Source organism: Pan paniscus, chromosome 16 (genome assembly GCF_029289425.2).
Source record: "Pan paniscus chromosome 16, NHGRI_mPanPan1-v2.0_pri, whole genome shotgun sequence".
Classification (NCBI taxonomy): domain Eukaryota; kingdom Metazoa; phylum Chordata; class Mammalia; order Primates; family Hominidae; genus Pan; species Pan paniscus.
In genome coordinates this window covers 78,912,703-78,939,556 of record NC_073265.2, presented here as the reverse complement: position 1 = coordinate 78,939,556, position 26,854 = coordinate 78,912,703, and the positions used below count along the sequence as shown (strand labels likewise).

The 26,854-nt window shown below is 53.7% G+C and overlaps 1 protein-coding gene across 27 annotated transcripts in view; it reads right to left on the bottom strand.

Moving 5' to 3' along the window:
* LOC100974563 (uncharacterized) overlaps nucleotides 1-26,616 on the bottom strand; it is a 35,875-nt gene extending 9,259 nt beyond the window's left edge. The window contains exons 1-6 of one of the 27 annotated variants that reach the window (XR_004666655.3): nucleotides 26,341-26,600; nucleotides 11,040-11,163; nucleotides 9,944-10,165; nucleotides 1,667-1,774; nucleotides 1,324-1,388; nucleotides 624-704 (exon numbers count right to left, since the gene is read on the bottom strand). Coding sequence is in view for 1 of the 27 variants with exons in the window: in XM_055098962.2 (XP_054954937.1) it covers nucleotides 1,324-1,388; nucleotides 9,944-10,040; nucleotides 11,040-11,163; nucleotides 20,881-20,997 (403 nt within the window). In the remaining 26 variants the exon portion in view is untranslated. Of the gene's footprint in view, nucleotides 1-623; nucleotides 705-1,323; nucleotides 1,389-1,666; nucleotides 1,775-9,943; nucleotides 10,166-11,039; nucleotides 11,164-11,426; nucleotides 17,283-17,324; nucleotides 19,694-19,758; nucleotides 20,481-20,880; nucleotides 21,072-26,340 lie in introns of those variants that run through there. The other 26 variants (XR_008621216.2, XR_004666657.3, XR_004666659.3 and 23 more) reach the window with 26 other exon arrangements.
* Nucleotides 26,617-26,854: the final 238 nt, after the last annotated feature.

Here is a 26,854-nt window from a genome sequence, read left to right as displayed (position 1 = left end):
CGGCTGCTCACACCACACCTGGTCAGACACTCGCATGCAGCCCCACACAATGAGCAGCATGGAAAAAAATACACACACACACACACACATCTCCTGAGGTCCCTGAGGAGGACAGCTGGGCTTTGAAATGCCCTTCCTCTTTACCGCCACCTCCCCCAGCTCCTTGTTGCACTGAGCGCGCCTAGACAGGCCAACAGAAACAGACACACATAGCCCGACACTGACATGCAGACACAAAAAAAACCACGCACACCCAGAGGCAGCCCCAGACACACACACTGACAAAGGTGTAATGAATGCAGGAGGGCAAGTGCATTCAGTCAAAAGCCCACACCCTGGCTGCCCAGCACTGGGGTGGCTAAAAGGTGATGGAGAGGCTGTGAGCTGGCTCTCCCAAAAACCTCCTCCCCAGGGCTCCCAGGACTGCTGCCGGTGACACAGGAGGTGAAGTAAAATACCGTTTCAGGCATCCAGATGGAAGCAAATTCCTCTGGAGACAGAAAAGCATGGAACTGGTCTCAGCCCTTAGTCAGTATTGGCTGAACTGTCTGGAATTTTTTTTATAATAAAAGAAAGGGTGCTCAAAACTCATCTGAAGTCCCCTGCATTTTGAGACGATATACCTTGAAGCTGGGGCAAGGTGGAGCCTTGCTAGGACAGTTTCCTACTGCAGTACAATCCACAGGCTACAGTCATCCTTCCTGCTGTTAAAAAAAAAATTCTGTGAAGGGTATCGTAGGATGAAGAGGAACACAAATGGTTAAAGTATCAGAAACTCTTTAAAATGTGTTTCTGGGGATCCCTCTACCATCCCAGAGGAATGGAACTGTAACAGGTTGAACCATAAGAAATTGCCAATATTTGACTATTTTTCATCAACAAGAAAGAAATTTCATATGGGTCAACCTGGTAAGTGCTGGTTCCAAGGACCACCAAGGATATTTTCCCTTTTTAAATTAAATTACTTTTTTTTTAGAGACGGGTCTCATTCTGTCACCCAGGCTGGAGTAGAGTGGCGTGATCATAGCTCACTGCAGCCTGAAACCCCTGAGCTCAAGTGATCCTCCAGCCTCAGCCTCCCGAATAGCTGGGACTGCAGGTGTGCCATCATACCTAATATTTTCCCCTTTTAAATGTCCTTCCCAAACTGGGTTATTTTCTCCCTGAAGTAGAAAAAAAAAACAGTATTCCAAAACCTAAATCTACCTTGGACCATCCATCTACAGCCACATAAATACACTGCACAAAGAGGTCAGAACAGCAGCTGGAAAGAACTGCGAACACACATGCGCAGCCCAATGCCCATGTCAGGAAGGAACCCACCTTCAGACTCTTGCCACCGGGGCTTCTGCTTCTCTTTTCGCTGTCTTCTGACTCCAGAGTATGTCCTAGATGGGGACAGAGGAACATGAGAGGGAAAATAGAACTGGAAATGGGTCAACTGCGCACCCGGCCTCTCCAGCACTGGACTCTGCACGTGCTCTGCCTTGGAAGAAGCATCTCCTGGGCAGCCTCATAACTGAAGCACATGCTGTCCACTGGCTGCCATATTCAAACCCAAGGCCAGCCTCTGTGCATGCGGTATTCATCCAGCAAACCACCTCCAGGAGACCCAGGCAATGGAAGCCGGAGGGTGTGGACGCCACCCAGCGTAGGGAAGGCCTACTCATTGCCAGCATCTGGACATCCACTGGTCCCGTTGCTCACTGTCACAGAAGTCAGAGCACACTGCGTCTTCCTGGGAAATCACCCTCACCAATCTCTCTGGGGCTTCCTAGGGAAGGAAAGGTTGGAGGCTTCACAAGCAGAGCCCAGCACTGCTCTGTGTCTCACCACCTGCTTCTCACCTGGCCACAGAGGAAAGCCTGTTCCATGTGTGCCCATCCTGCTCACCAGCAGCAGCTGCTGAGGGTGCACACTTCCCCTGAAAACCTTTCTGGTGGCTAAGGACCTGGGGCTCTATTTAAAGATATGGAACCACCTTCTATACAGCCAGATGTGGCACAGTCCCTCTTATATCCTTGACAAATGCTATGTAATTTCTGAGAGCTTTATCTTACTGACATACACACACCAACCTCAACAAAACCACCAAAATAGCAATAATAATAAGATGAAACTTACTGCCCTTTCCACTCCTGGAAGGTGAATGACAGAGGCTGCAATTTGGGCTTTAGGGCTGGTGAATTCATTTGCAGGACTAGGCCCAACCCAGGGGCTATAAGAATGACTCCCCAAAACCTCAGCTGTATGAAGAGAGGCAGCTGGGTATCCCCCATTGCTAACTTATATGCAGGCCCACCTGCCAAAAACTGTACTCAGGATCCAACCTGGGTGCAAGGTAGCATGAGAACCAGGGTAAAATTCTAGCCTTGGTGCTCTGAACAGCATCTGATTTCTTCTGAGGAAGAGAAACCTACACGTGAATTCATCAAGATGTAAGTTATTGTTTGATTACATTTAAGATGTTTCCTACCAATCTCACAAGTAAATCTCCATAGATTACTGCTATTTTGATTTGTAAAATCAAACTGCCTTTTAGTCTGGGTGTGGTGGCTCATGCTGTAATCTCAACACTTTGGGAGGCCCAGGTGGGAGGATCGCTTGATGCCAGGAGTTTGAGGCCAGCCTGGGCAACAAAGACCCTGTCTCTACAAAATAAAACATATTTCCTTATTTTTATAAAATAAATATAAAAGTCTGGGTGTGGTGGCACATGCCTGTAGTCCCAGCTACTCTGGAGGCTGAGGCAGGGGAATTGCTTGAGCCAGAAGTTCAAGGTTATAGTGAGCTATGATCAGGCCACTGTACTCCAGCCTGGCCGACAGAGCAAGACCTTGTCTCAAAAAAAAAAAAAAAAAAAAAAGGTGTTTTTTTAAATGAAGAAAGGGAAACTGAAATGTCACAATTCTATACAGAAACAATGGAATCTAGAGAATTACAGTTCTAGCTGAGGCTAAACGACAGCTTAAGGTCATCATGGGCAAAGCATGACATGGCCTCTGACCCTGTTCTCCCAGGCTCTTGGGACATGGAGAGGGGCAGGAAAGCCAATAAGCCACAAACTGATGATAACTGTCAGACCCGGAGTGCCTGCTAACCTAGCAAACCACCCCCGCTAGCCCGGCCTTCTAGCTCTAGATGGATATATGCCTTTCCACATCACAAGCGAAAGTGCTGGGCCAGGGAATGTGGTTTCCTTCTCTGTATCCCCAGGGCCTTGCCCAGAGGCTGACACATAATGTGTGGTCAATAGACATTGAATGAATAAATGAGTGTGGTAAGAAAAAATACAGTGTGGCATGGGAAGACTTCCAATTTCAGAGCCCCGCAGTTCCCTTGCAAAGTGGGAAATGGCTCCACAGCACAGCCCTGGGGCTGCTGACGTCCAGGCCAGGAACCATAAGAGGTGAGTGGCACAGGGTGGGTGTGGCTGCTCAGCTCAGGTTGGCCTGGGCAGCACAAGGCCTGACAGCCTCCAGTGCCCACCCATCTTACACATGGTGACCATACCAATTCTCTTAGCCTGCTCCCTACCTCTGTCATTCTTATCCTCCACCATCTGACCTGACCTATACCCAAATCTCAGGCCCAGTCCAGCAGGACTCCTCCTCCCGCTTCATCTCCACCTCTAAGGTCCTGGTCAGAGTTCTCCCCATTGGTAGGGATGCCCTGTCTTGCCCTCTCAACAGCCTAGAAGACCTGTTTGGGCACAGTGAGGCTTCTCCGCCTCAATCTAATTCCTCTTCTCTTAACTCCCAAGGACAGAGACAAAACATCAAAACAATCTGCCCCTTGGATTTTTTGTGCCGCCTTAGGCTAGTAATACTAGTTTCTCTGCTCCTAGAGGTCAGGGGTTCTCCCTGCACTGCAGAGCTTATGGCTGGTCTGTAAACACCACAGCTTATTGTAGAGTGACTAACAGAGAGCTGACTGACCCTGGTCCCTTGCTGGCCACCTTACCTGGTCTTTACTCGTGACAGACCAGCAAGATGGGGGATGCATCTTGAGTGTCACAAGGTAAGTATTACTATTCCCAATTTTGCAGATGGGAAAACTGGCTCAGAGGAAGAGGGGAAGGGGTGTCCTGTGGGTTCTCAATTAGGTCAGACCAACCCCTCCACCTGGATACCCACTGGGCAACACTGCCTCACACCACCATGGTCTTGGAGTCTGTGACCCACAGTAGAAGAGAGAACAGTGGACTCAATACTGGGTAAAAGAAGCTGCAGATTCAAAGGGAAGGGGTGGCTATAAACTTGAGACTTGTTTCTTTACTCCCTTTTCCCCCAGCACTCATCAAGGATGTAACATGCCTTCAGAGGCATGTGCCACTTCTCCTAACCTAAGGAGACAGCAGGAGCTATGGTGCAGAACTGGGCAGATAGGAGGAAGGCTTGACATTCTCTGCTTAAGGACAAGATGAGATGGGACACAGGATGTGGGCCCCCTTCCCTCCTCCAGAAGATCATACGTGCTACATCAGGGGGATATAACATTGCAGAAAGTAAAAGGCCAGCATCATCCTGAGCAGCCACAATCCCTTGGCACTGTGGGCAGGCTGGTAGGCTTGGGCCAATCCCCTAATTTTACAGACTGAGGCACAGCAAGGATATGGAGCACACAATTAGGAGATAAATCCGGACCGGGTGGTATGCTGCTCACCCCTCTAGCACTGCACCAAGGCTCCCAGGGGCCCAGCATGGAGCCCTCCCATCTTGATTCTCCAGGTGTACTGCCAGCCTCAAGCAGGAAACACTGCAGAGGCATCCTGTGGCAACCCAAATGAACTCATGCTGCTTCCCAAAGCCCAGGCTGATTCTTTGGGAGACAAGGACTCACTGGGGGCTGATAGTCCCTCCTATGCAAGGGCTGTAGCTCCTGTAACACACCCCATGCAGTCACCCAAATGGCATTTGGCTTAGAAAAGAAGGGCAAATCCCTGGTCAAATTTACTATTCTTTTTTCTCCCCAAGAGATGGCCCTCAAAGGAGATACAATATACAAAGCATTAGCACAGAACCTGGCAGAGTCAGTGCTCAGTAAATGGTTCCTGTCCCCATCGTCATGACTCATTATGGCCTCCTCGATGCCCCTTCCTTACCTCCCAGGCTCATGTGAGGGGCCTTCTTTTTATAAACTCAAGGCTTACTGGAGCTGGAAGGCCCTTAACCCAGTCCAGGGTTTCCAGGGGAGGAAACTGGAGTTTCTGAGGGGGAAAGGGAGCTGGAGGCAAGCCCAGACCCACAGCCAGGGGTCCTCCAAGGGCAGAAGGCTAACTGAGGCCCCTCTGCCCTTTGACAGCAGTATGAGCCCAGCATCTCCCTGGAAAATCTCTCTGAGGCCCTGAGGCTTGGCAGGGAGCCAGGGCAGGAGGCCTCTCCAAGAAGACGCTGGCTCTGAGCCAAGACGCATCCCAGAAGCTCCAAGCTCACGGAGAGCAGCACAGGCTGAGGGGAGGAGGGGCAGCCAGGAGAGGGGCAACAAGGAGCCCTCGGGCCAAAGGAAACAAACCTGCTGAAAGTGGGTTTGGCACGAACCTGGGATGCATGGCTGCCTTCCCATGCCCTGTGGTTTCTGCACATCTGGGAGACTATGAAATCACTGCTAGGGACAGGGGAAGGAGGACGACCCTCCTGTTATCTACAGCTGTGCCCATTCAAACTCCACTGGGGCACTGCTAAACCTTCATCCAAAGACTTTTCTGGGGTTTACCCACTGGCTGCCTTGTCCCCACCTTAAATGCTGAAAAATACAATGTTGCCTGCAGATTCAAGCCACGACTTCTGCCTCCAAGGACTGGGGGGTAATCCCCATTTAAAGGGCTGTACTAGGCACTCCTAAAAGCCCCTTAAGGCCCGAGGCTCTCTACTTGCCTCCTCTCTAGCTTTTCCATGGACCTCTATGCACAGAGCCCTGTGTGGCCAGAAGCCTCCTGGGGGGAGATCAGGATTAGTTACTAAGCACTGGGGATGGAGGAGGTCTTGAGCATCTAGTGTAGACCTCACTGTCCAATGAAAATATGTCAGTTCCAAGTATAATTTTAAATGTTTCAGAAGCCTCATTAAAAAGTAAGAATGAACAGGTCATTTTAACAATATATTGTACTTAACCCAACATTATCATTTCAACATGCCACACTGACCACATTTCATGAGATCAACAGCATGTGTGTCTAGTGGTTATCATAAAGGACAGCACAGCTCTTGACAACAGCAACTTCTCCCCATTTTCAGGAGAGGATGAGAATGTGGTCCAAGTATCTAAGAAAAGCACACAAGGATAGAAAGGGAAGCCCCAGCTGTGCCCATCAGCCTTTCCCTTCAGCTTCCAAATACATAGTCATGGCCTATGAAATAGATAATTTTATGATCAATCAAATTCAGGGAGACTGCAACATAAACCTACTTTGAAACAGACAACCCAGAAATGAGCAGAAATGAATATACTTGACATTACAAGGCTAAGGAACAAAGACCAACAGGAAGACACAAGAGGGAGGCTCTGGGAGACCTCTGCATTAGATGCCAGTCTTGCTAAGGACCTCTATTTGTACAATCTATGCTCAGGGCCACCTGGCTCCTATGGGGTGTAAATACTCACACTCCAGCACTGGGTTTGGTGAATTTTCTACCATGTATCCCTGTAGGAACTACCCACAAAAGCTCCTCTCTGCTTTAGAAGGCAAGAACAAGTCGTGCATTTACCCAGTGCTTCTAGTCTTCTTACTCCGAGTCGCCATGCCAACACACAGTCATAATTACCGAGGAACGCGTCAATAGTGGCAGCATTGACAAAGACACTATATCAGGGCCTGTAAGCTAAGCAAGGTCAGGCTCCTCGAAGCCCCCCAGCTTCCTTCCCACTTCCTTTATTCCACTCTGATCCATTTCTTTCTCTTCTTTCTTTCTCTCCCACCCAGATGGTCTCTGATTATATTTTCTCTGCAGAGATAGGAACTACAGCTCAGCATATAAAACACTTTTATATCAATTGGGAGACAGGTTCTCCTTGGAGTCCTGATTTTAACTTGTGGGAAAAGTCACTTTAACATCCAGGCCTCAGTTATTTTGCCGTGAATGGGGAGAATATTTTGGATATTGCCTATTCAGCAAATGGGTGGCTGCATTTAATTCGCCTTCTAAATTCAGGGCTGATTTGTGTCATCTGGCCGACTCTAAGATCATCTTTCTGATCTGCACCAGAGGTACCAGAAGCTCAGGGAAACAAAAGACGGTTCAGCTCAGAGAGGGAGCTGGTTTTAACACCTCAAGAACAGCAGGGCTTGTATTTCTCCCCAGGAAGGGCAAAAGTCTCAAAAAAGGAGCCAGGAGCAGCTGAACGGTGGGCTCTATCAGATTATAAAAAGATAAGTGGGACAGATGAGAACTATCAGGCTAAGTGACAAGCATCCTGAGGCCCCCAGTGAGAAACAGGACATGCACCCATGTCCTGAGAGGTCAGAAAAAGAAGGCAGACAGCCATCACCAGAGCCCTACACAAGAGCGCCCCAATTTCAGAACACCCAGTGCACCAACATCTGAACTTACAAAGGAGATAAATTGGAGGCTGATGATTAGCATCACAAAATGATTATTCCCTTTGTAAAAGGCTTCACTGCAGGACTGCTTTAAATAGTGCATTTAAACCATGATCTGATTTGCTAAATTCGATTTATACACATCTACTGCCTAAGCTGGCGTGCGGCTGTATTTACATGTCTTCCCTTGGCACAGAGGAGGGGAGAAGCCAGCCATTATTTGGGGCCTTTAATCCTTGTAGACAGTAACTAATCTGGGGAGCTGAACCCTGTTTTTCTTCCACAGCTGGGGCTTTAGCTGCAAACCAGCCCTAGTTACCTACTCTGCTTTGCCCATGCAGATTCTACCCAAAGATGACAGAATTTGGCCAGGATCTGTTGGAGCCTTTCTACCAACGGGGGCTCCCATCAAGAAGCATAACCCTCCCCAGATCCAGGGGTGACACCTTTCCAGCCTAGAATTCCAGAGAATCTGGTCTGTTGCAGGGTCACTAAATTTATTCAGCACCTACAGTTATCATGCCAGGGATTCAAAGGCTACCTTTTGGGAGCCATGGAAATTTACTAATCTAAGCCACGTTCTGTGATTTGTACTTAAGCCATGGGAATCAAACCTGAGCAACTACAGAAAGGCTGACTCTCCACCCAAAGAGGATAAAAGAATGAGTCGGCCAGGTCTCATGGCCATTGTGCTGGTGGGGAAACCTCCCTCAGTTCACCTAAAGGGACTTGCAGGTGTCACTGACAACATAGTCCCCCAAGACACAAATGACCCTTTCCTATAAGGTTCAATAATGTGATGGGGCAGTTAGGAATAGGATGACTGCCAAAAGGGAAAACACACTACCCACCTCGTACCACTTGCCAGGAGAGAGACCTAGGGAATTAAGGATCAGGAACCTAACATTAAAAAAAAAAGGCCCCCTAGAAAACTGAAGTCAGGGACTTCCCCTCTACCACCGCCCCCATCCCCTCATTATCAGAAGTTTTAGCCCCACTCAATTATCAAATATTTAGACACCCACAATGATGAATCCAGCCCAGCACTAGGAACTGGGGGCAAAGAAAGGAACAAGGCAGCATCCAGGTCTCAGCAATTTATAGTGAGGAATGGAGTCGCTAGACCACAATTAAACTATCTCCAAGTTGAGAAGCCCACTAAAGCCTGGTCATGAGAGGATGGGAACTGGACTGCGAGTCAGGACCCCTGGGTCTCAGTCCTCACTGTATGAGCTAATTTTGTGACCTTGGTGAAAATCACTTAACCTCTCTGGACCTGGTTCCTCATCAGTGACATGAGCAGTTGACCTACATAATCACTAAGCTTTACATTTTCTATAAGTCTTGTGCAGGAAAAATGTTCATCTCTCTAAAATCCTGATGAGCTTCATTTTAAAAACAAGGTTATAAACCATCATGTTTGCTTTTCTTGGCTGCCAGGAAGCTCAGAACAAACACATTATTCAGTCACACAATCTATCTGAGGCCAGGGCTTTAGACTGGGAGGTTGGGGGATGACAGGAGAGCCCTCACTTGTGAGGCAGGGCTGTGTGGGGATAGGGACTTGGATTCAGGAAAGGCTTGGTGCTTATTTGAAAGATGAAACCACAGCGGTGATGAATCCCTGTGTTCCTGTGTATGTGCAGAGAGACAGGTTGGGAACGCAGGCCTTGGGGCAGATAGCCCCGAGTCCACAACCGGCTCTGCCGCATCCTAGCTACGGCAAAAGCCACAAATAGTGAATCATCACCCTACCTGTCAAGGTGAGGCTGAATTCTCCTGAAGCTGTTAGCACTAGCCCTGGCAAAAAGTGGGACTCCAAAGACACAAACTAGTATTACTGAAGTTTCTTGGTCACTCTGCATATAAATGCACACGCCTGGGACCTGCTTCGAGGTCGCGGTGGGTCAATGCGGACAGCTAGAAAAACAGTGATTGTGCTTAAATTATTCACGAGGGTAGGATAGGGGCAAAGAAGGCAGAAGAGCAGAAGCTCTGGCCCTTAGGCCTGGAGAGGGCAAGCTCAAACATGCAGCTCCACTGCCCGGCCCGCTTCATCCGCATCTGACCCCCAGCCTGCCCTGCGATGGTGTGAATGGAGCCTCCAGGACGGTCCTCAGTCCCAACCACACGGACGATGGAGGCCCACGGCTCCCTGGCCACTCTCAGCGCTCCGGACCACACTCAGCCCCAGGAGGGCGGCCACGGCCCGCTCGCCATTTTGGGCTTCGTGGTTCCAAGAAAACGCGGGCGTTAGCCACGCACCTAACACTCCTCGAAAATAATCAAAGAGCTTGAAGCGCTCGCGGTTGCAGACTCCAAAATAACGCCATTGTTCCCCACGCGGGGAAGGCCGTTTCCGCCCCTGCCCGGGGTGGGCAGCCCAGTGAGGGGGGCTCTTACCGGACGCCTCTTTCTCCCCAGCAGCCACGACACGCACAGCCGGGCTCGGCGGCTGCGGCTCCGGGGACCGGGCAGCCGCGACGGAGGGTCCGGCGGGCTCTGGGCAGGAAGACGGCAGCCACTCTTTCCTCTAGGCCTCGGGGTAATGAATAACCGGGCATCTGTCTGGGGCGAGCGGACAGGGCGCTCTCGACGCGCGTTCCGCTTCTGTGGGCCGCACGGCTGGACGAATGCGAGGAGGGGCTCAGCGGGCCCTTGGCGCGGCGACCTTCCGGGTGCCCACGCAGCCATCTTGCCGCCCCTCTTCGCGCTCTCAAAATGGCCTCCCGGGCCCTCTGTGCGGACCGAGGGGAAACAGCCGCGGGCCTGCTGGCGCCCTTCTCTCCTGCCTACCCAACCCCGGGCGTCCTGTGGGCGCGCGCCTCCCGCGCCCGCACTCTGGGGCCTGCGACGACCTTCCCGGCCTGATGCCAGCTCTGGGCTGCGGGCGCTTCGGGTTCGGAAGGCCGTAGGCCCAGGCGGTGCCCTGGTGTAGACGAGGTGTGAATCTTGGAAAGGATTCTTTGCTTAGGCTCTTGCCGTACCGCGGCTTCCGAGTTTGTGCCTGTTTTTCCAGTTTCCCTAGCTCTGGATCCAGATCCAGGCCCGCGGGGGCCGGCCTGATCCTGCGCGGGCGGGAAGCAGCCGCGCCACTCCCAGCTAAGGCTCTAGCAACCGAGCGCCTCAGGCTCCCGCGAACGCCGGGTGTCCAAGAAGCCGCCTCCGGTGCTAGAACCGCCAGAGCCGCCATTTACTTTGCGCCCACTGTGTGCTACACGCCGTGTTCTGCCAAATTATGTCACAGAGCACAACAAGCCAGCAGGTGTATGGTTAAAGCCATTTCACAGGTTGAGGGTGAGGGATGACATTGGATCCGGGCCTAGGGAGGAGGGGAGTCGTCTTGCTGGTGACCCAGGTAAAAACACAGGCGCACTACCAACCTGATCCTGGAATTTCCCAACCTCCCAACCCGCAGCCCACTCTCTGAGACATCTGGAGCGGAGTGCGGGTGCGGGCAGCCAGCTCCTCCACCCACTCCCTGGCTCTGGTCGCTCACCTCTCCTCCGGCGGGCCCTCCTACTAGTCAGTGCTGCTAGCTGCTGGCGAGTTCGTGACTGCGAAGAGGGCGCCGATCGCAGGTGGGAAGCGCGCCAAGGAGGGAGGCACCAGCAGGGGAGTAACTGTAAAATAGAGCGGAGATATCAGGCACCCCCCACGCCCGCCCAGAAACGTGCCCGGCCTTCTTGAAGGTGCACTCAGGGTCGCGTAGCGGTGGCCTGGGGGCGGGGACACACGCGTCCTCAGGTCACAACCACAGCCTGGGGAGGTTGCTGGGCACCGGTGGCGCCTCAACCATGCACTCCCAGGACGCAGGAGAGAAATCGGGTGGGGCACCGGCTAAGGGGGTTGGGGGTCGTGTTCCGTCTCACCTGGAGCTCCTTACCTGCCAGCTAGCCACGCTTCCAGCCACCCGCTTGGCTACCGCAGGGGCAGGCGAGGGGAGCGACCCTCTGCCTGCTCAGAGCTGGAGCTCCGGAAATGGAGAACCGTGAGGTTCTCACCTGCGACCCAGCAAGCGCATCGCGGAGAACCTGCCCGAGACCACCAAGGGACAACCCTGGCTGCTCCGGACAGCGCCGCTCGTGAATACTGAGATTCGGAACCTTCCAGAGCTGGAACCCCAGGCCATTTTCCGCAGGCGCCAACTGTTAGAAATGCCATACCCCAAGCTAACCTGGGCCTCCCGGCAGCACCCCCTTGGCTCCCAGCCCCAGCCCCCTGAGCAACGCAAGTCAGTCCAGATCCTGGTCCCTTCAAATCTCTAAAGACATTTACATGCTCCCCCTCCCCAGGCAGCCAAGCTGGGAACTTTACACCCATGTGCAACCCCGCTCCACAAGCCGTTTTTTTGGGGTCCCGATTCTCCCACTTCAGGCCCAGTGTGTATGGCATGCCCTGGGGGAAGAAGGCAGCTGGTCATCCGTCCTTCTGTGTGATTTGGGGTATCTACTGGGGTGTTCACTGTCTCCAGCAGGTGGAATTTCAAACTTCAGATCCAGACATTTATATGCATCCCTTGCCCCAGCCTTTGCTCAGTGCCTACTGTATGCCAGGCACTTTATTTGCATATTTTACTTAATTCTCACATAACCCTTGGAGGTATGGGTACTATTGTCCCCATTTCACCCAGAGATGCCTGTGACTTGTCAAGGATACAGAGTCGTAAAGGCCAAAGCATGCAAAAGAACTCTGTCCCACAGGCATGGGCATGTCCCCAGCCCCCAGCTGCTGCCCTTCTGGAATCTGGACTGCCGGTTTATTAACCTGGTCCTGGATAGTCCTGAGTCTTCCACCCTAGTGCCTCAAATCAGGAATTGTCACCTCCAGAGGCAGAAGAGGCCACAGAGGCAAGCCAGTCCTGCTCTCCCCATGACCAGTGACGAGGAATTTCTGCAGCCCTTCTGGACACCCCAGAAGCATTTCCACCCCTCTTTAGCGTAGATCCAGAACCTTGAGGGAAGCTGGTGAAGTGCCACACTGTCCAATAATTCTCTCCCAATTTTTAAAATCCTAGTCTACACTGTCAAAGAAGTGGGTGATCTCTGATTATCAGGATAATTCAAGCAGAAGAGAATGAGATGCATTGTCAGGGAGGGCTTGGTATTTTTACACACAACCCCAGTGGAGACCTAAGGAGACTCAGGAGCTAAAGAAAGCATTCTGAGGAAACGCTCCTCTCTTGAGTTCCTTACAAGGGATTTCATCCCAACTGATATTCAGGCAAGAAACCCTAGCTTTCCCAACCTCCATTCTGAGAGGTGCTTTTTCTTTAAATGACGTTAATGGGACATTGTTTCTCCTTTTTCAATGAAACCTCTGTAAGAGACAACCTCCATTAAAATATATATATATATGTCCATTGGGCCTGAGGTGAAAGAAATAAAAAGCAAAAGTGAAGGAAAAAAATAGGTTTTTCTTTTTCAGAAGAGGGTCAAGGACACAGCCCCCACCTGTAGGCTGCCTGAGATGGCAAAGATGGCAGCTGTAGTTGACATGGGTGGGTACCATCAGACTTGGGAGACATCAGGACTGGGGTAATGGAGAGGACAAGGGTCTGAAGTCACAGTCTCCAGAGGGCAGAGGAGAGAGGTCTTTCACAAAACAAACTCAGGTCGATGATGTAAGTCCAGCCTACCCAGGAGGGTGGCCATGGTGCCCAAATCCCTTTCCAACTCCATCTTCCAAGTCCATCTCCACCCCAACAAGAGAGAGAAGCCCTGAGAAATACCACCCAGTACAGTTCTGCAATACACAAAGAGCCGGGATTTGACCAGAGCTAGAGGAAAGCAGCTCCACTCATAGCACCCCCTAATTCATGGGGGGTGGGGGGGACAAAAACTAGGTTGCAAACTGAGGGGGGTTGGGACGGCGAGGCTGACCAGTGAGGGGCTCCAGTGTCTGCACAGATGGAAGCTGAAAGGAAGTTCTAATTAGCACAAAGCCGGCACCTTCCATTAATAGCTCACCACTGCTCCTGGATGCCGCTGAAGGCAGCCAAGTTGGAACGTGTGAGGCTCACCTGTCCCCAGCTCATTAACAGACCTCGGGTGAGAACAGGGCTCTCCTGGAGGACAACCAGCCCATACCAGCTCTCCCAAAGGAAAAAAAAAAAAAATCTAATGACAGGTTTGACTTCTGGGCCCATCCAAGGGGACAGTGTTTAACACAAGTCCAGTGCTCCTGGACACAAGCTCAACCAGGCCTCCCAGGACATTGCTCCCTCCAGACTCTAAATAAATTCATTTTCAAAAGCCCTGGCATACATTCCATTTATATGAAACTCTAGGTAGGTAAAACTAATCTATGGTAAGAGACATCGGAATGGGGACTGGCAGGGATTGACTGCTGAGAGGTAGGAAAGAAGTTTTTGGAATGAAGGAAATGAGGTTTATCTTGGGTGTTGGTCACATGAGTATAAATGCATTTGTCAGAACCCACAGAACTGTACACCTATGATCTGTTTCTAGGTGTAAATTATACCTCTATTAATATATGTGCGTGTATGTGTATGTGCGTTTATATCACACACATATCCATACAAAGGTCTCGGCCCCTGACTGTTTTCCCCATAGCCTGTGATCTCGTTGATGTGAAGGTTCACACCCTTTTCAAGGGTCACAGTGGAAAAAGAGGCCAGAGCAGATGGGGAAATGGGGCTGTGCACATCTCAGAAACACGAGGCCAGGGCCGGGCGGGGAGGAGGAATGTCTGAATTGAATCAATTAGCTGCAGAAAACTTCAGAAAAGAAGTAAGGCCCTTTATAAAAACAAAGCCCACTCCTTAATCCCCAAAGGCAATCCTCTCCCCCACTCCCATGGCCATTCCTCAGTAAACAAAGAAATCCCTCCTTCCATATCCACACCTCAATATTCATTATGGGCTGACGTTAAAGGCTGCATTCCAGCCTCCCAGAGTGCCCTAATGACTGGAAACCCACGGGCAGATGACTGAGGGCTCTGTCTCTCTCTTTCTCTCTCTCTGCATTCTCTCCCTATCTCCTCTGCCCATCCCATGGCAGTCTGTAGCAGTGTTCTTTCTTTCCTTCTCTCACTTTCTTTCTTCAAATTAGTGAATAAGCAAACCAAGCAAATCAAGGCAAAGACATCCCTAACTCTACTTTGTTCATTTATTTTGACAAGTGCAGTTTAATTTTAATTATTTATGGTAATACTTCATAGTAGGCAAGTAAATGTGCCAGGGTATATTTGGTAACATTAATGAAGTCTGCCTAACAGGAACCTTCACTCCAGCACCCCGCCTGGAGAACTGCTTGCTGGAGAAGTGGGGTGAGACCACTGGTCTGTGGTAGGGTTTGCAATTTTTTGTGGGGGTGGGGAGGTGGGGAACTTAATGGGTTTGAGGATTAGCGAAGGGAAAATTAACCCGATTCTAGAGAAGAAGCAAATACGTAAGCCCATAATCATGTGTCGATGTGGATTGTGTGTATTTAAACATTGAGAGAGTACACTTTGTGATAAGGAGGCCCAGGCATGCACACATGCCACACGCATATTTACACACGAATCTCAAATGTGCAAATCAGCAGAGGCCCACAGAAATTAGGCTCTGGGCATTAAAAATTGAAATACAAATGGAAAATGTGATACACAGAGTTCTATATCTCTTCAAAGTGCCTTTCTCCTATTTATATGCATCAAGTGGGCAAACACAGTGAAAAATTTGGATGATAATAAAAAAGGTAGGGGATTTCTTCAGCCTGTGATCACATAGGAATGCTCCCCTCAACACACAATGAACCATGAAACACTAGTCTCAGTCAATGCAATGTTGTTATTTTAAATGGGACTGATGATTTATAGCACCCCACCCTGCCTCCATCCTTAACATAACTGATTGTTAATATAAGCATATGATTTGGTATATAGACCATGTATACACATATATATATACACACACATAGAATGGGTATATTATATATTCATATGTGAAATCATTTAGTCCAAACACATAGGTAACTGGTACACCTTAAGATACATGCTTCAAGGCATTTATATTTAAATTATCTATAATGATAGATTTAAATCATAACATAATTAATGCTGGACTTTTGAGAATAGAAATATTTGACCTTTTTTTTTAAGTACCAAGGGCTTCCTGTTTCTCATCTCTGCTTTGTTTGTCCATGCCCAGGGTAGTGTAAGGACATTTCAAGAGACAGAAGTGGGTTATCACCTTGAGACCAACTGCATACCTGCCTCAGGATGGAGTCCAGGATGCCCCCTGAATATAAAAGTCTGGGTTTAGTCCAGCTCCTGGGGCAAGAAATATTAAACTTGGCCATTGCTGGCTTCTTTTACTGGATGATCCCACTTGAGAAAATGGGGCCTCTCCACCACTAAGGTACGCCAAAGGAGGAGGCCCCTTTCTTGGCACAGCCACGTGTAGAAGGTTAGGAATGCATCCAGCTGACTCTCGAGTACCTGACAGGCCATAAATGCAGGTGCCCCTGGAAGTGGCCTCACAACAGCTTCCTACCCTCTCCAACCAGAGGGCTGTCTTGGCCATGACAGCAGGGTCATCAGCTGAAGGCACCTCATTCCCAGCTTTCTTGCCTGGCCCCAAGCTCCTTGAACCCTTCTCCTTAAAGCCATGGTCTGGCTCTGGCGTGGGAAAGGCGGTTTGGAGCTTTTCACAAATCCAGTATCCCCTTGAACCAAAACCAATTAGCCTGGCCCAAGGTCCTGTCATTGAGGCCCTGGCCCTCTTTTCAAACCCCTGCGGCTCAATTGCGGTGAGGGGCTGGCCAGTGAATGCCGGGACCACTTAAAGTGGTGCTTAAGCCAGACCAGGCTTGAAGGAAGGAGCCAGAGCTTTAGGAGCTGCAGCGCCCCATTCTCAGAGCCACTGACCAAGGTTTTGTTCCAGCCACAGCCCCCACCCTGGCTCTATTTTTAAAAATCCTCCCTCCTCTCCCAGCTGTCTGGAGGAGAGATGAAAAGCTGGCTCTAGGAAGCCACGAGACACCCAAACTTGGCTGCCCTAGACAGAAAGGACATCCTCAGGTTCTGAATCCTGCCCCCAAAGGTCTTGCCCAGGGAGAAGGAGCTCTAACACTGATAGAACAGCCGGTGTGCACTGAAGGCTTTCCATGCATGAGCCTGCACAGCAGCCCATCTTCTGGATGCAAAAACTAAGACCCAGGGAAAGCGACTTGTCTAAAATCACAGCACTTAACAGCAAGAAAATTCGGGGGAAGCGTCTGGGGGCTCCTGAACACCACTGTCTTTGGAAGAGAGACATAGAAGAGGATGAGAGACCAAGATGAGCCTTTATACCAGAGCTAGGTCCTGGGGGGGATGAGAGGACTCGTGGAAGAGCCGCCCCAGGACAAACCCAGGCCCCTACCCAGGCCCCTTCCACACCATCCATTTGTCCCCTGCCTGACCCAGCTGAACTGACCCTAGGCAAAATGGGGTGGGAAAGCGGACGAGGCACCACGGCCTCCCTCCATCCGCCCCTCCCCACCACCTGTCCCCACCTTCGCTTTACACCCATCTAGGCGGAGTGAAGACTTGCCCTCTGCGATGGGCAGCACTGCCAGGGCGCCCTAGCCGTCGCCATGGTGACGCGCATCCCACCCTAGGTCAGAGCTGATTGGTCACTCTATCCAGGCTGGCGGAGGGGGCAGCCAAAGTCAGGGTGGGATGGGGGGGAGCTGGGGACACCCAGCCACACCGTACACGAGAGATGCCAAGGGGGAAGGAAGGCCACTAAAATGGCGCCGCGGCCTCCAAAGGCCGCTGCTGTGGGTGCGCATACCCAGGTTGGAGAAATCCTGGCGGTTCTGCACCGCGCGGCCTCGCCTGGGCCCTGGAGGGCGCATCCGTCCCGCCTGGGCTGTCCCGCGGCTCATGGCCAAGCGCTCCTTGCCCAGCCCGGAACCGGGCGCCCGAGCCAGCGAACAGGCCGGCTCGCCCCAGCTGGCCGAGCCCGACCCGCCGCGCGCTCGGGCCAGGCGAGCGCGGCGCGGCGGATTAGCCCTGAGCCCGCAGCCTCGAGGGCGCGGAGCGAGCGCGTTTGGGGTATGAGGGCGGGGCGGGCGGCGGCCGCGCCTCTAATCCCGGCGCTGCGTGTGGGAGCGGCCGGATCAGGGAATTAGCGCTGTAACTTCGGATTAGTAACGCTCGCTAAATGAGTGCCTAATTCCGACCCTTCATGCTTTTCAGCGTCGCGGCTGAGTCCTAGGAGGCCTCCTGGCCAGGCTCCCTCCGCGCTCTGGTCCCATTTCCCGGGAGGTCCGGCCGCGGCCGGCAGAGAACTCTCCGGCCTGTGGAGATCAGGCCTCAGGGCCGCGCCGCAGCCTCCTCTCGGCAGCGCATTTCATTGGCCCGGGCAGAGGCCCATGCAGTCCCACAGCGTTCGGAGTTGGGAGTTCGTGGACCAGAGAAAAGGAAGCCCCGGATGCCTCGCCCACCACGGTGGCTGTACTGATCGCTGCCCTGTCAGTGGCCTTCTGTGCGACCTTCCGTGAGCCACTGGGCCTTTTTACACCATTTCTAGGTGTAAAATGAAAGGAATGGGGTGAGAAGTATCCGAGATTCTCTAAGATTCTGGCTTCCAAGCTGCAGCAGATTCTCGGGATCTCCAATGCCTTTTTGGATGAAGAAAGAGTAGCACAAACCGGAGACAAAAATGAAGCCCAAACATGGGGAGCCAGTGGCCAGAGGAGGCTTGGGGAAGGCCTTCCTGGGGCACAGGAATGGAGGAGACGAGGGGCTGAGAAGGCCCCAGACCCGTCCGGCTACTCCAGGTCCAGGCAGGCCAGAAGACGTTGATGGGCCCAGGCACCAATTTTGAGTCTGTGCCTTGGGCTTTAAGTGTCCAAAGGGGATTCGAACATTGCTCTAGTAGGGGCAGGCATTCGTACCAGGAGGCCGAAATCGGATGGGTTGGCCTCTGGCCTCTGGCCTCTCTCCGAGGGCCGTTTAAGGAAGGTGTGGGATGGGCTCCTGGAGATTAGAACTGGCATGCTCATCGCCCTCCGCAGCCTTGCTGCCGCGATCTTTCTCTGAAGCGGGAGGTTTGCATCAACAGATTTTCGTAGAAAGCGGAAAAATGCCGCGTTGCCCTCCCGCACAGACTCCTCCTTCATCAGACCCTCAACTCGGGTTTCAGACCTGCCCAGATGGTATGGGACAGTGGTGTTTAAAAGCAACACTCATCTGAACTGTGTAGACACTGCTGGGAAGCTGCAAAGCCACCCTGGCAAGTGAAGGACTAGTTCTTGCAACACAGCAAACGGGTAGGGGTGGTGGGAGGGGAAGATCGAAGCCCGGTGCCCAGGGTTTGCCCACACCCGTTGGCCGGTGAGGGAGGAAGGCAGGGAGTGCAGGGCAAGGGGGCAGGAAGTGCTGCTCCGGTTTCCTCCGAAATGAGGTCACCATCAGCACACAGGCTCCCAGGTGCGTTGGGAAGGGAGGGACGGCCCAAGGGATGCAGCCCATAGCCTCGTGAATCCCGAAACACTCTAGTCACCCTTCACCAGCCTCCTGTCAGAAAAAAAGGGAAACTGGCCTTTCAAAATGGAGGTGGGGTACGAAGGGATTCAGAAAACCTTCTGCCCATGATTATCTCTGAGGAGAACCGGGGACCAAAGTAGGAGGGCAGCTGACTTTCCCTGCCTGGTCTTTTGTGTGTATTTTTTATTTAATTTTACTGTGAATGCTAACACACTCACAGGGTTCACAATTCCAAAGGTATACAGTGAAAAGTCTCCCTCTACCATCCACCTCAGCCACACAGTTCTCCTCCCCAGAGCCAAGGGGTTTTCCTTTTGTACTGTTTGAATTTTCACCATTTACATATATACCCTATATTCAAAATAATTTTGTTAGGCAAAGAACAAAAAAGGTTTGCAGGAGTGAAGATGGAAAAAATATTTCTATTTTTACAAGAGGGCTGGGCAAAGGCTGGGAGAAGAGGGGCCGTGAAAATCACTGAGGGAGAGGCTCCAGGGAGTGAAGTGAGCCAAGATGTACGTAAGGTGGCCTGGGGTCCAGCTCTGCCTTCTGAGCTGTGTGACCCTTAGGGAGTCACTTCAGATCCCCAGATCTGTTTTCTCTCATGTAAAAGGGTGAGGGGATGGGGGTCAGAGCTGGGTGGTGGTGCCAGTTCCTTTCAGCCTGTCTATCATAGCACTCACATACCCATATACTTAGAAAGCCCCCCTACCAATCGGGGAGTCTGAGCCTACCTTTCTTCCTTTCTTCCCTGAAGCCGGGCAGGGTCCCTTCCTTGGTCTACAGCCACTCGCTGGGGAGCTTGGGAGGTTTCCCAAGCTACAGGGGCCCTGAGCTTCAGGACAAGCCAAGGCATCAGGGTGGAAAGTGACCTGAAGGCAGATGAGAAACTCGAGAGGGACCCTAGCACTGTGTGGGGCCGGGACCCCCACGCACTGAGCAGGGGCAAGCCCCACTCCCTGAGCCCAGTTAAGAGGGGCTGGGAGCCTGAGTGGCCGGGTGTGCTGCATTGGGTTGCCATGGGAACGAATTCAGATTTCCCCCAATTGCTTTTTTATTTGCTAGACATTGTAATACATCGTATGTCGTGACTTCTTGGGGCAGGGAGGAGGGGGAGCTCTGGGAGCTTGCCTGCACCTTAACCTCGCGGGAAGTTGGGGAGGCTTGGGCAGGAGCAGCCCGGTCGGGGCTGGCGTAGAGGTAGCGGGAGACTGAGCTCGGTTCCTCCCGCCCGCCCGCCGGCTCTTGGTTTGTATGCAGGGCAGGGCCGGCCCGTCGGGGAGGGAGGCCCCTGCCCTGGCCCCTTGCCATTGAGCGCACTCCCCGCCAGTTCTGCTCCGCTTCACGCTGCACACAGACCCCCCAACTGCACACAAAGGCAGCTGCCAGAGCCCGTGAAAAGTGATCAAATTATCAAGAACTTGACCTCACCGAGGGGCGAAGCTCCGGCAACCCCCCAGCCGTATGCTAATGGCGCTCAGGGGCTGACTCGTCGAATAATTCGATAAAGGCCGCATTGTTAGCGGCAGGGCAGCCCCCAGCCCACCCCATTCACTCCCTCCACCCACCCCCTACCGACCGCTGTCTCTCTCCCATCGCATTTGCATCCCAAAATCCCCGTCCACGGCTCCGGGAGCGGATTGTTCCAGCCTGATTTATGGGGTGAAGGCGAAGGCTGGCGCCTTCCCCTTCCAGCGACCCCTCTGCAACCCCAACCCCCTCCCTCTCCCCGGCCCGCTCCACTTTGGGGTTCCTGCTCCGGCGCTGGGGGATAGGGGTGGGGGACCAGGAAAGAGGAGGACTGGGGGAAAGCTGGCACTGCAAGTGTCCCCAGAGAGAGAGCCGAGGTCAGGTACCTGGTCGGGGCGCGGCCGCTCCGTCGAGCTGGAGTCCGCTGGGCCGGCGCTGGGCTCCTCTCGGCTCCTCTGGCTCTTGCGGGGCGGGCGCTCGCACGCAGAAGTTGTGAGAGTCATTTCTACTTTCGGTTATCTAGCTTTATGACGGCTCTGTGGCACTCATACAGCTAGATAACCAAAGAGAGAAACGGGCCTCCCTTAGCCAGTGCCGCTGCCGCGCCGTGGGCTCCACGTGCTGCTGCCTGCCGAGCGCGGGAGCCTGAGCGGACGCCGTGCCCGGATCCTGGGGCGCACGCGGAGAGCCAGAGGGGATGGACAGACATACGCACACGCTGACTCCCGCCACCTAGGCCCGCAGCCCCCGCCCAGTTCCCTTCCTCCCTCGCCCTCCCGGCGCATTTCTCCCCTGCTCCCCGTTCCGTGCGTCCGGGCACCGGCGCTGCCGGCCTGCCTCGACGGCGTCCCGGGGCTCACGTAGGGCACCCGCGCGGAGCGCTTAGAGAGCCTCGGGCGCCCCGGCCGCCCCCAGCGCACTGGACCGCCGGCCCTCCTCTCGCAGGCTAATCGCCCCGCGGGGAAGTGACGTCAGTCCAGGGATCGGCCAATCACAGGCTCCCATTCAAATCCCAGCCCCCTTCCCGCGCTCCGCACCACCCAGCCTTACAATGGCCTCGGCGTTCACGGCTTCCCCGCCCCGAGGGCAAGGAAGCGCACCCTCTGCCCTCAGAAGCGTCAGGGCTGCGCACCGTCTGATCTTTCACCCAAACTCCTCCGTCTTCCTCCCAGGGCCCAGGGAGCCCAGTACCCACTGCGGACCATCAGAGTTTGGGAGACAAGAATGCTCGAGTGACAAGGTTTAGGGACGCGTGTGATAGGACGTGGCGATCTCCACAGGAGGGCCGAGAGCGCTCACGGAGAGGCCGAGAGCAGAAGCCATTTCACCTTTAACTTCTCTCTTCCTTTCCCCATGCCCAGCACTTGCAGTAGATCTAGCCCACGCGGCAGAGACCAGGGATTGAAGGAAGAATTAAGTGTCCCGGTGAGCGCAGGTCGGTGTCCCACCCATAACACCTGGCACTCAGAGGTTCCTCAGCTATGCTCCACTTGGGCGAGGCCCTGGCCTGGGCCCTGAGTACCAAGCTGCTGGGTCCCTTCTCTCTCTCGGTTCCTAGACACACTAGGAGTGTAAAACCGATTGTGCCAAGCACCTTGGAGAAGTCCTAGGCTCTCTCTTGGCTCCTGGTTAAATTCATATTTCACCAAAAATTAAAGCACAAAGTCATGCCTCCACTCTCCTTCTTCAGCTCTCAGCACACACCTGGCTACTCACTCCAAGTAGCCGCAACAGTGGAAAGGGACTGCCACCTTGGGTCTCCCGGAATCACCCCTAAACTGAGCTGGCAGCTGAATTGGTGGTACCATTGCAGCCTTCCAGATGTGAGTGGCCTATGGGTACCACTTCGTGCTCATGCCAGCCATCACCCCCTTCTTCCTTGCTGCTGTGGCTACCCTCCAGCCTTGAGCCCTATGATTCACCTCCGCCTGTCAGCCATCCCCAAGATGCAAAGGATTCAGTATGAAAAATGCAATATCTTTGCTCCTAGATAACCCCAGAAAAATCTTAAGCTCAACAGCTAGGGAGAGATTTTATGTGGGACTGGGCAAGTGGATTCCCAGATTCCAGCAGTCAATACACGGGAGTCACAGAGACTCTCACTGCTGCTGTCTACAGTGAGCACTGTGGGGTTAGGTGGAGGTACCCGTGCAGATTCATTTTAGTGGGGTCTGGGGCACTGGGCCACTCTGAGCCAGGTAAAACCCTGGCAGGATGGGTTGGAAAGAAGGGGCCAAAAGTGGATGGTTTGGAAAAGATTTCATGATTTTACTAAAAATCCCTTCCTTCCATATACTCCCCTAAAAATGACACATGTGGATTTTGTCAAGTTCTGGATTTTGTCAAATGCCTCTTTCCCCATTGCTTGTCTGTGGTTTGTTCTAATTTCATCCCAACTCTAAATCCGAAGCAGGTGACATCCTGCTCTCATCCCAGCCAGCTTGTGACCAACCAAATCTGCTATGTACATGTTTCCCTCGAAATCCCACTTCGCAGACACATTCCTTTTTCCAGAAGGTGAACAAGGGCCGGACAGCTGAACCAGCAGAGGAACAGAGAGGCCAGCCACGGTTCAGGAAGGAAGCTCTGAATTTGGGCCCGAGACAGTTAATTCCATGAATTTCCATAATTGGGAGGCGCCCCTTGCTTCCCCTCCTCCTGCAGCTCCAGGAACCTGCACCCTCTTCCCTTCTTGATGTGTGTGTGGGCGGCCTTCTGAGCCCTAGTCCTTTCGGGGCCACCCAGGGGTGGGAAGGGTGGGGCTGCGGAGGCAGGGAGGGGCCCAGAAGCATGTTTCACCTGAGAGAGAGGGAAGAAAGAGAGGAAGCGAGGGGGAAGAGGGAGCGAGGAACGAGCCCCTCGGAGTGTGATTTAAGCAGGATGCTGCACAAAATGGCTCCTCAGCGAGACTCACGGTAACCGCGCGCGGAGGCCGGCCTGCAAGCCTAGGGCGGGTGGGGGCTTTGGGAGAAAGAATTAAAAGCCTGATTTTGATTCAGTTCAGATGCAGGAGGCCACTGTCATCAGAGCCACATCTCTACTGTCTTTTTGGGAAATCGAGTCCCTTCTTGGGAGCAGGTGAGGCTGACCAGGGGGAGGCTCCCACACCCTGCTTGAGTGAGACCGGCCCCAGAATCAGTGCCTCCTCCATCTCACTGTAGCCCCACTCCCAGGAAGAAGGCCACAGAAAGACCGAGCCTCAAGGCCATAGGCTGCTGAGAGGAGGCTGTTCCGGTGGGTCAAGGCAGCTGCAGTCTCCGTGGGTTGGCAGCCGGCTTCCACACACAGCTTAACAGGAGCCCGGGAAGCCATCCAGGTCGACACCAGGCAGAAGCGCATTGTGTGGGCTGGGCACTGCCAGCTGAGGCTGGCAGACTGCTGGGCAGGCCAATTCAGAGACCAAGTGGGGAGAACCTGACCAGCCACCAGCATTGACCCAGATTGCCCCTTTGCCTGCAATTCAGGCTGGGTCTGGGTTCCATGAGCTTTCCCCACACCAAGCCCCTAGCCTTGGCCTTCAGCCCCAGCACAGTCCCTAAAGTTTCGGAAGATCAGGTACTGGGTCTGGCTGGCCACTGGGCACCCAGGCCAAAGCACCAGTGGCAGTGGTCGGGCCCTGGCCATGGTGCTGAGAGCTGCCTGCCAGGCCTGTCTCTCCACCTCCCCGCTTGCCCTGAACTTCTTCCACCTCGCCCCCTCAGTCCTAAACCCAGGCTCCAGGGGCACCTGCAGCTACCAGGAGAAGCTAACAGCCAGAGAAAGAGAAAGCCTCAGCGACTAGGTGCCTCCACTGAGGGCCTGGGACTCAATTTTTCGTATTCAAATCTCCACTGAGGAAAGAGAGCCCCTGGGCCATGAAACTCCCATATCCAGATCAACGGAAATGCCCATTCCTGCTGCAACCACATGCATATCCTGCACTCCCTCAACTCACCAAATCTGCACAATACCCCCTCACACACTTGGCCCTCCGTCTAGCAGCCAGCCTAAGACAGGTGGCTGGTACCTTGCCCATGCATGTGCACGTGTACACTCTTGTACCCATTGGCAGTGGCAGCTGCTTGGACTCCAAGCTGGCTTTGGCCCAAGTTCCTGTTTCCTATTGGTAGTTACACAACTCAGCGCGGGGGACCTAACAACCCACAGGAGTGTGCCTTCTATTTCAGGACATAGCAAATTAAGTGGTTAAGTGGCAGGAGAGGGGGACAGTTCTGACCCTAGCCAACAGCCCTGTGCAGGCACCCTTCCACTGAGACCAGACTTGCCCTGATCTAGAGGCTGGATGGAACTCCCCAGGCGCTACTCCAGGCAGATGCAGCCACCCAGCCTGCAATTCAGCCTGGAGCTAGTGCTCCTTTCCTGAGCCCCACAGGTTCTTAATTAGGAGACAGTGTCTCCAGCCACAATCTAGGCTAAGTCCAGGGTGCCCTCACCCCACTGCCCCCTCCCTCCTTTGTTCCTTCCTCAGGCCCAAGCTTTGATTAAGCTGATCTCCCTATTGTCTGGGGGCCGGCAGGACTGCTAGCTGAGAGACCCAGCATTGGGCCAGCTCAGGTGGACCCAGCTCCCTGCACCCGGAGGTCCCAGAGCCTGCACACCCACCTTCATGTACACGTGGTCAGTCGAGCGGTAATGCTCTCTCTGGCTCCCACATCCAGCCTCTCTCCTCAGCAGCTGAGGTGTGGGCTCTGGGGAGGCCTAAACTGGGCAGGAACCTGAAAGCACCCCTCCTGAAAAGGCCTGGACAAAGGACTACCCCTTCCCTGGGGTCTCCAGCAGCAGATACTGCTAATGGAAGTCCTGAGGTGGACCCTGTATGATGCCCCCATCTCAGTGCCCACTGAGCCTAACCTCTGGCTGTTCCTTGATTGAAAGGTAGACCCTCAAACTCCATCCTCTTCCCCTCCATGGCTTAAGAATCCCCCTCCTCCAGGATATGGGGACACAAAAGGGGGCTCCCTTTAGGCCCAGCACCTCGATTTCTGCCCAGCCACAAAGATTCAGTGTGTTTTTCTGGACTCCAGTACTGCTTCTGTGATCCGACCCTGGAAATTCTCCCAGCTTCTGTTACCTCCCTGCTCTGACGGGTCCAAACTGGACCAACTCCCCCACCAACCCTTCTTCCAAAGAAGCCCCTCACTTGACTCAACCTCCACCGCTGCCCATATTCTTCTCCAGCTCAGTGGAGCCTAGGCTGGAGGAGGCTGCAGAGACGCCCACAGACAGATCAAAGAGGCCTGTTCTGGGGCACGGAGTGGGGAGCAGAGTGAATAGGATTTCCCAACAACTTCCCATTTCAGAGGGGGAAAAACGTCATAAATCTTATCTAGAGTGGGTGCTGTGTGGTGCATTTTTCTCAAAATATTTTTTTCAGGAAGCTGCTTTCTAGGTTATTATTTTTTGTGGGGGAGGGGATAAGAAGGAAGGGGTAGGGGGGCAGTGGCTAGGGAGAGGGCGATCCTGGGACTCACAGGAACCTCACTTCAGAAACCTTCCTTTCTGCTAAACCTGTCTCAGCCCCACAACTTCCAGCCGACCCTGCGCCCTTCCCCTTTCCGTTCACCCAAAGTCCTCACCTCTGGGCGCTTCCCACTGCCCCACAACCCTTTGCCCGGGATGACTGGGTCCTGCCTCCCACCCGCAGTGGGAGCGCACCTCTCATCCCGCCCAGCGGCAAAGGGAAGCCCCAGCTGCCTGAGCTGCCCAAGGGGGCCGGGCAGGGATGCCCCAGCCCCCTCTCTCAGTCCAGCCCAGCTCCCTGACGCTGCCCTGGCCGAAGCCACCGCCCTCACTCCCTAGCCCTCGCTCCCCAGCCTCGCCGAGACACAGCGGGCAGTGGCACTTACGGACCAGGAAGGGGGCCCGGGCCCCAGCGAGGCAGCGGCGCGGGTGGGGCGGCTGTGGGGACCGCGGCTCCGCCACCCCTGATCAGGCGCGTTCCCGGGCTCAGGCCCAGCTCTCGCCGCTCTCCGGGCGCCCCTGCCCCGGCGAGCGCATGGCAGACAGCTGCGGGAGGCAGGCACGGCAGTGGCGGAGCGGGGGCTCCTGGCCGCGCGCCGCTTCTCTGGGCTCTGAGCGGCTCCCAGCGCCGCCTTCTCGGGCGGGCACGGCCCGCAGTGACGTCAGCGCGGCTCCCCCCGCTCCCCCCTTCACCCCGACCAGTGCGGAATGGAGGGGGCGGAGGAAGGCTGTGAGGGGCGCCCAGCCGTGTGCCTTGGCCTTTCCTCCCCACGCCCCGCTTGCCTCCCAGCTTTTCCCTGGGAATCGCAACGCCATTCGTCCCCCCTCTCCTCCCCGCGCTGCCAGACTCACTCGGAGCCACCAACGACCTGGGAGGTGATGGCAAGCAGCGGGTTGGAA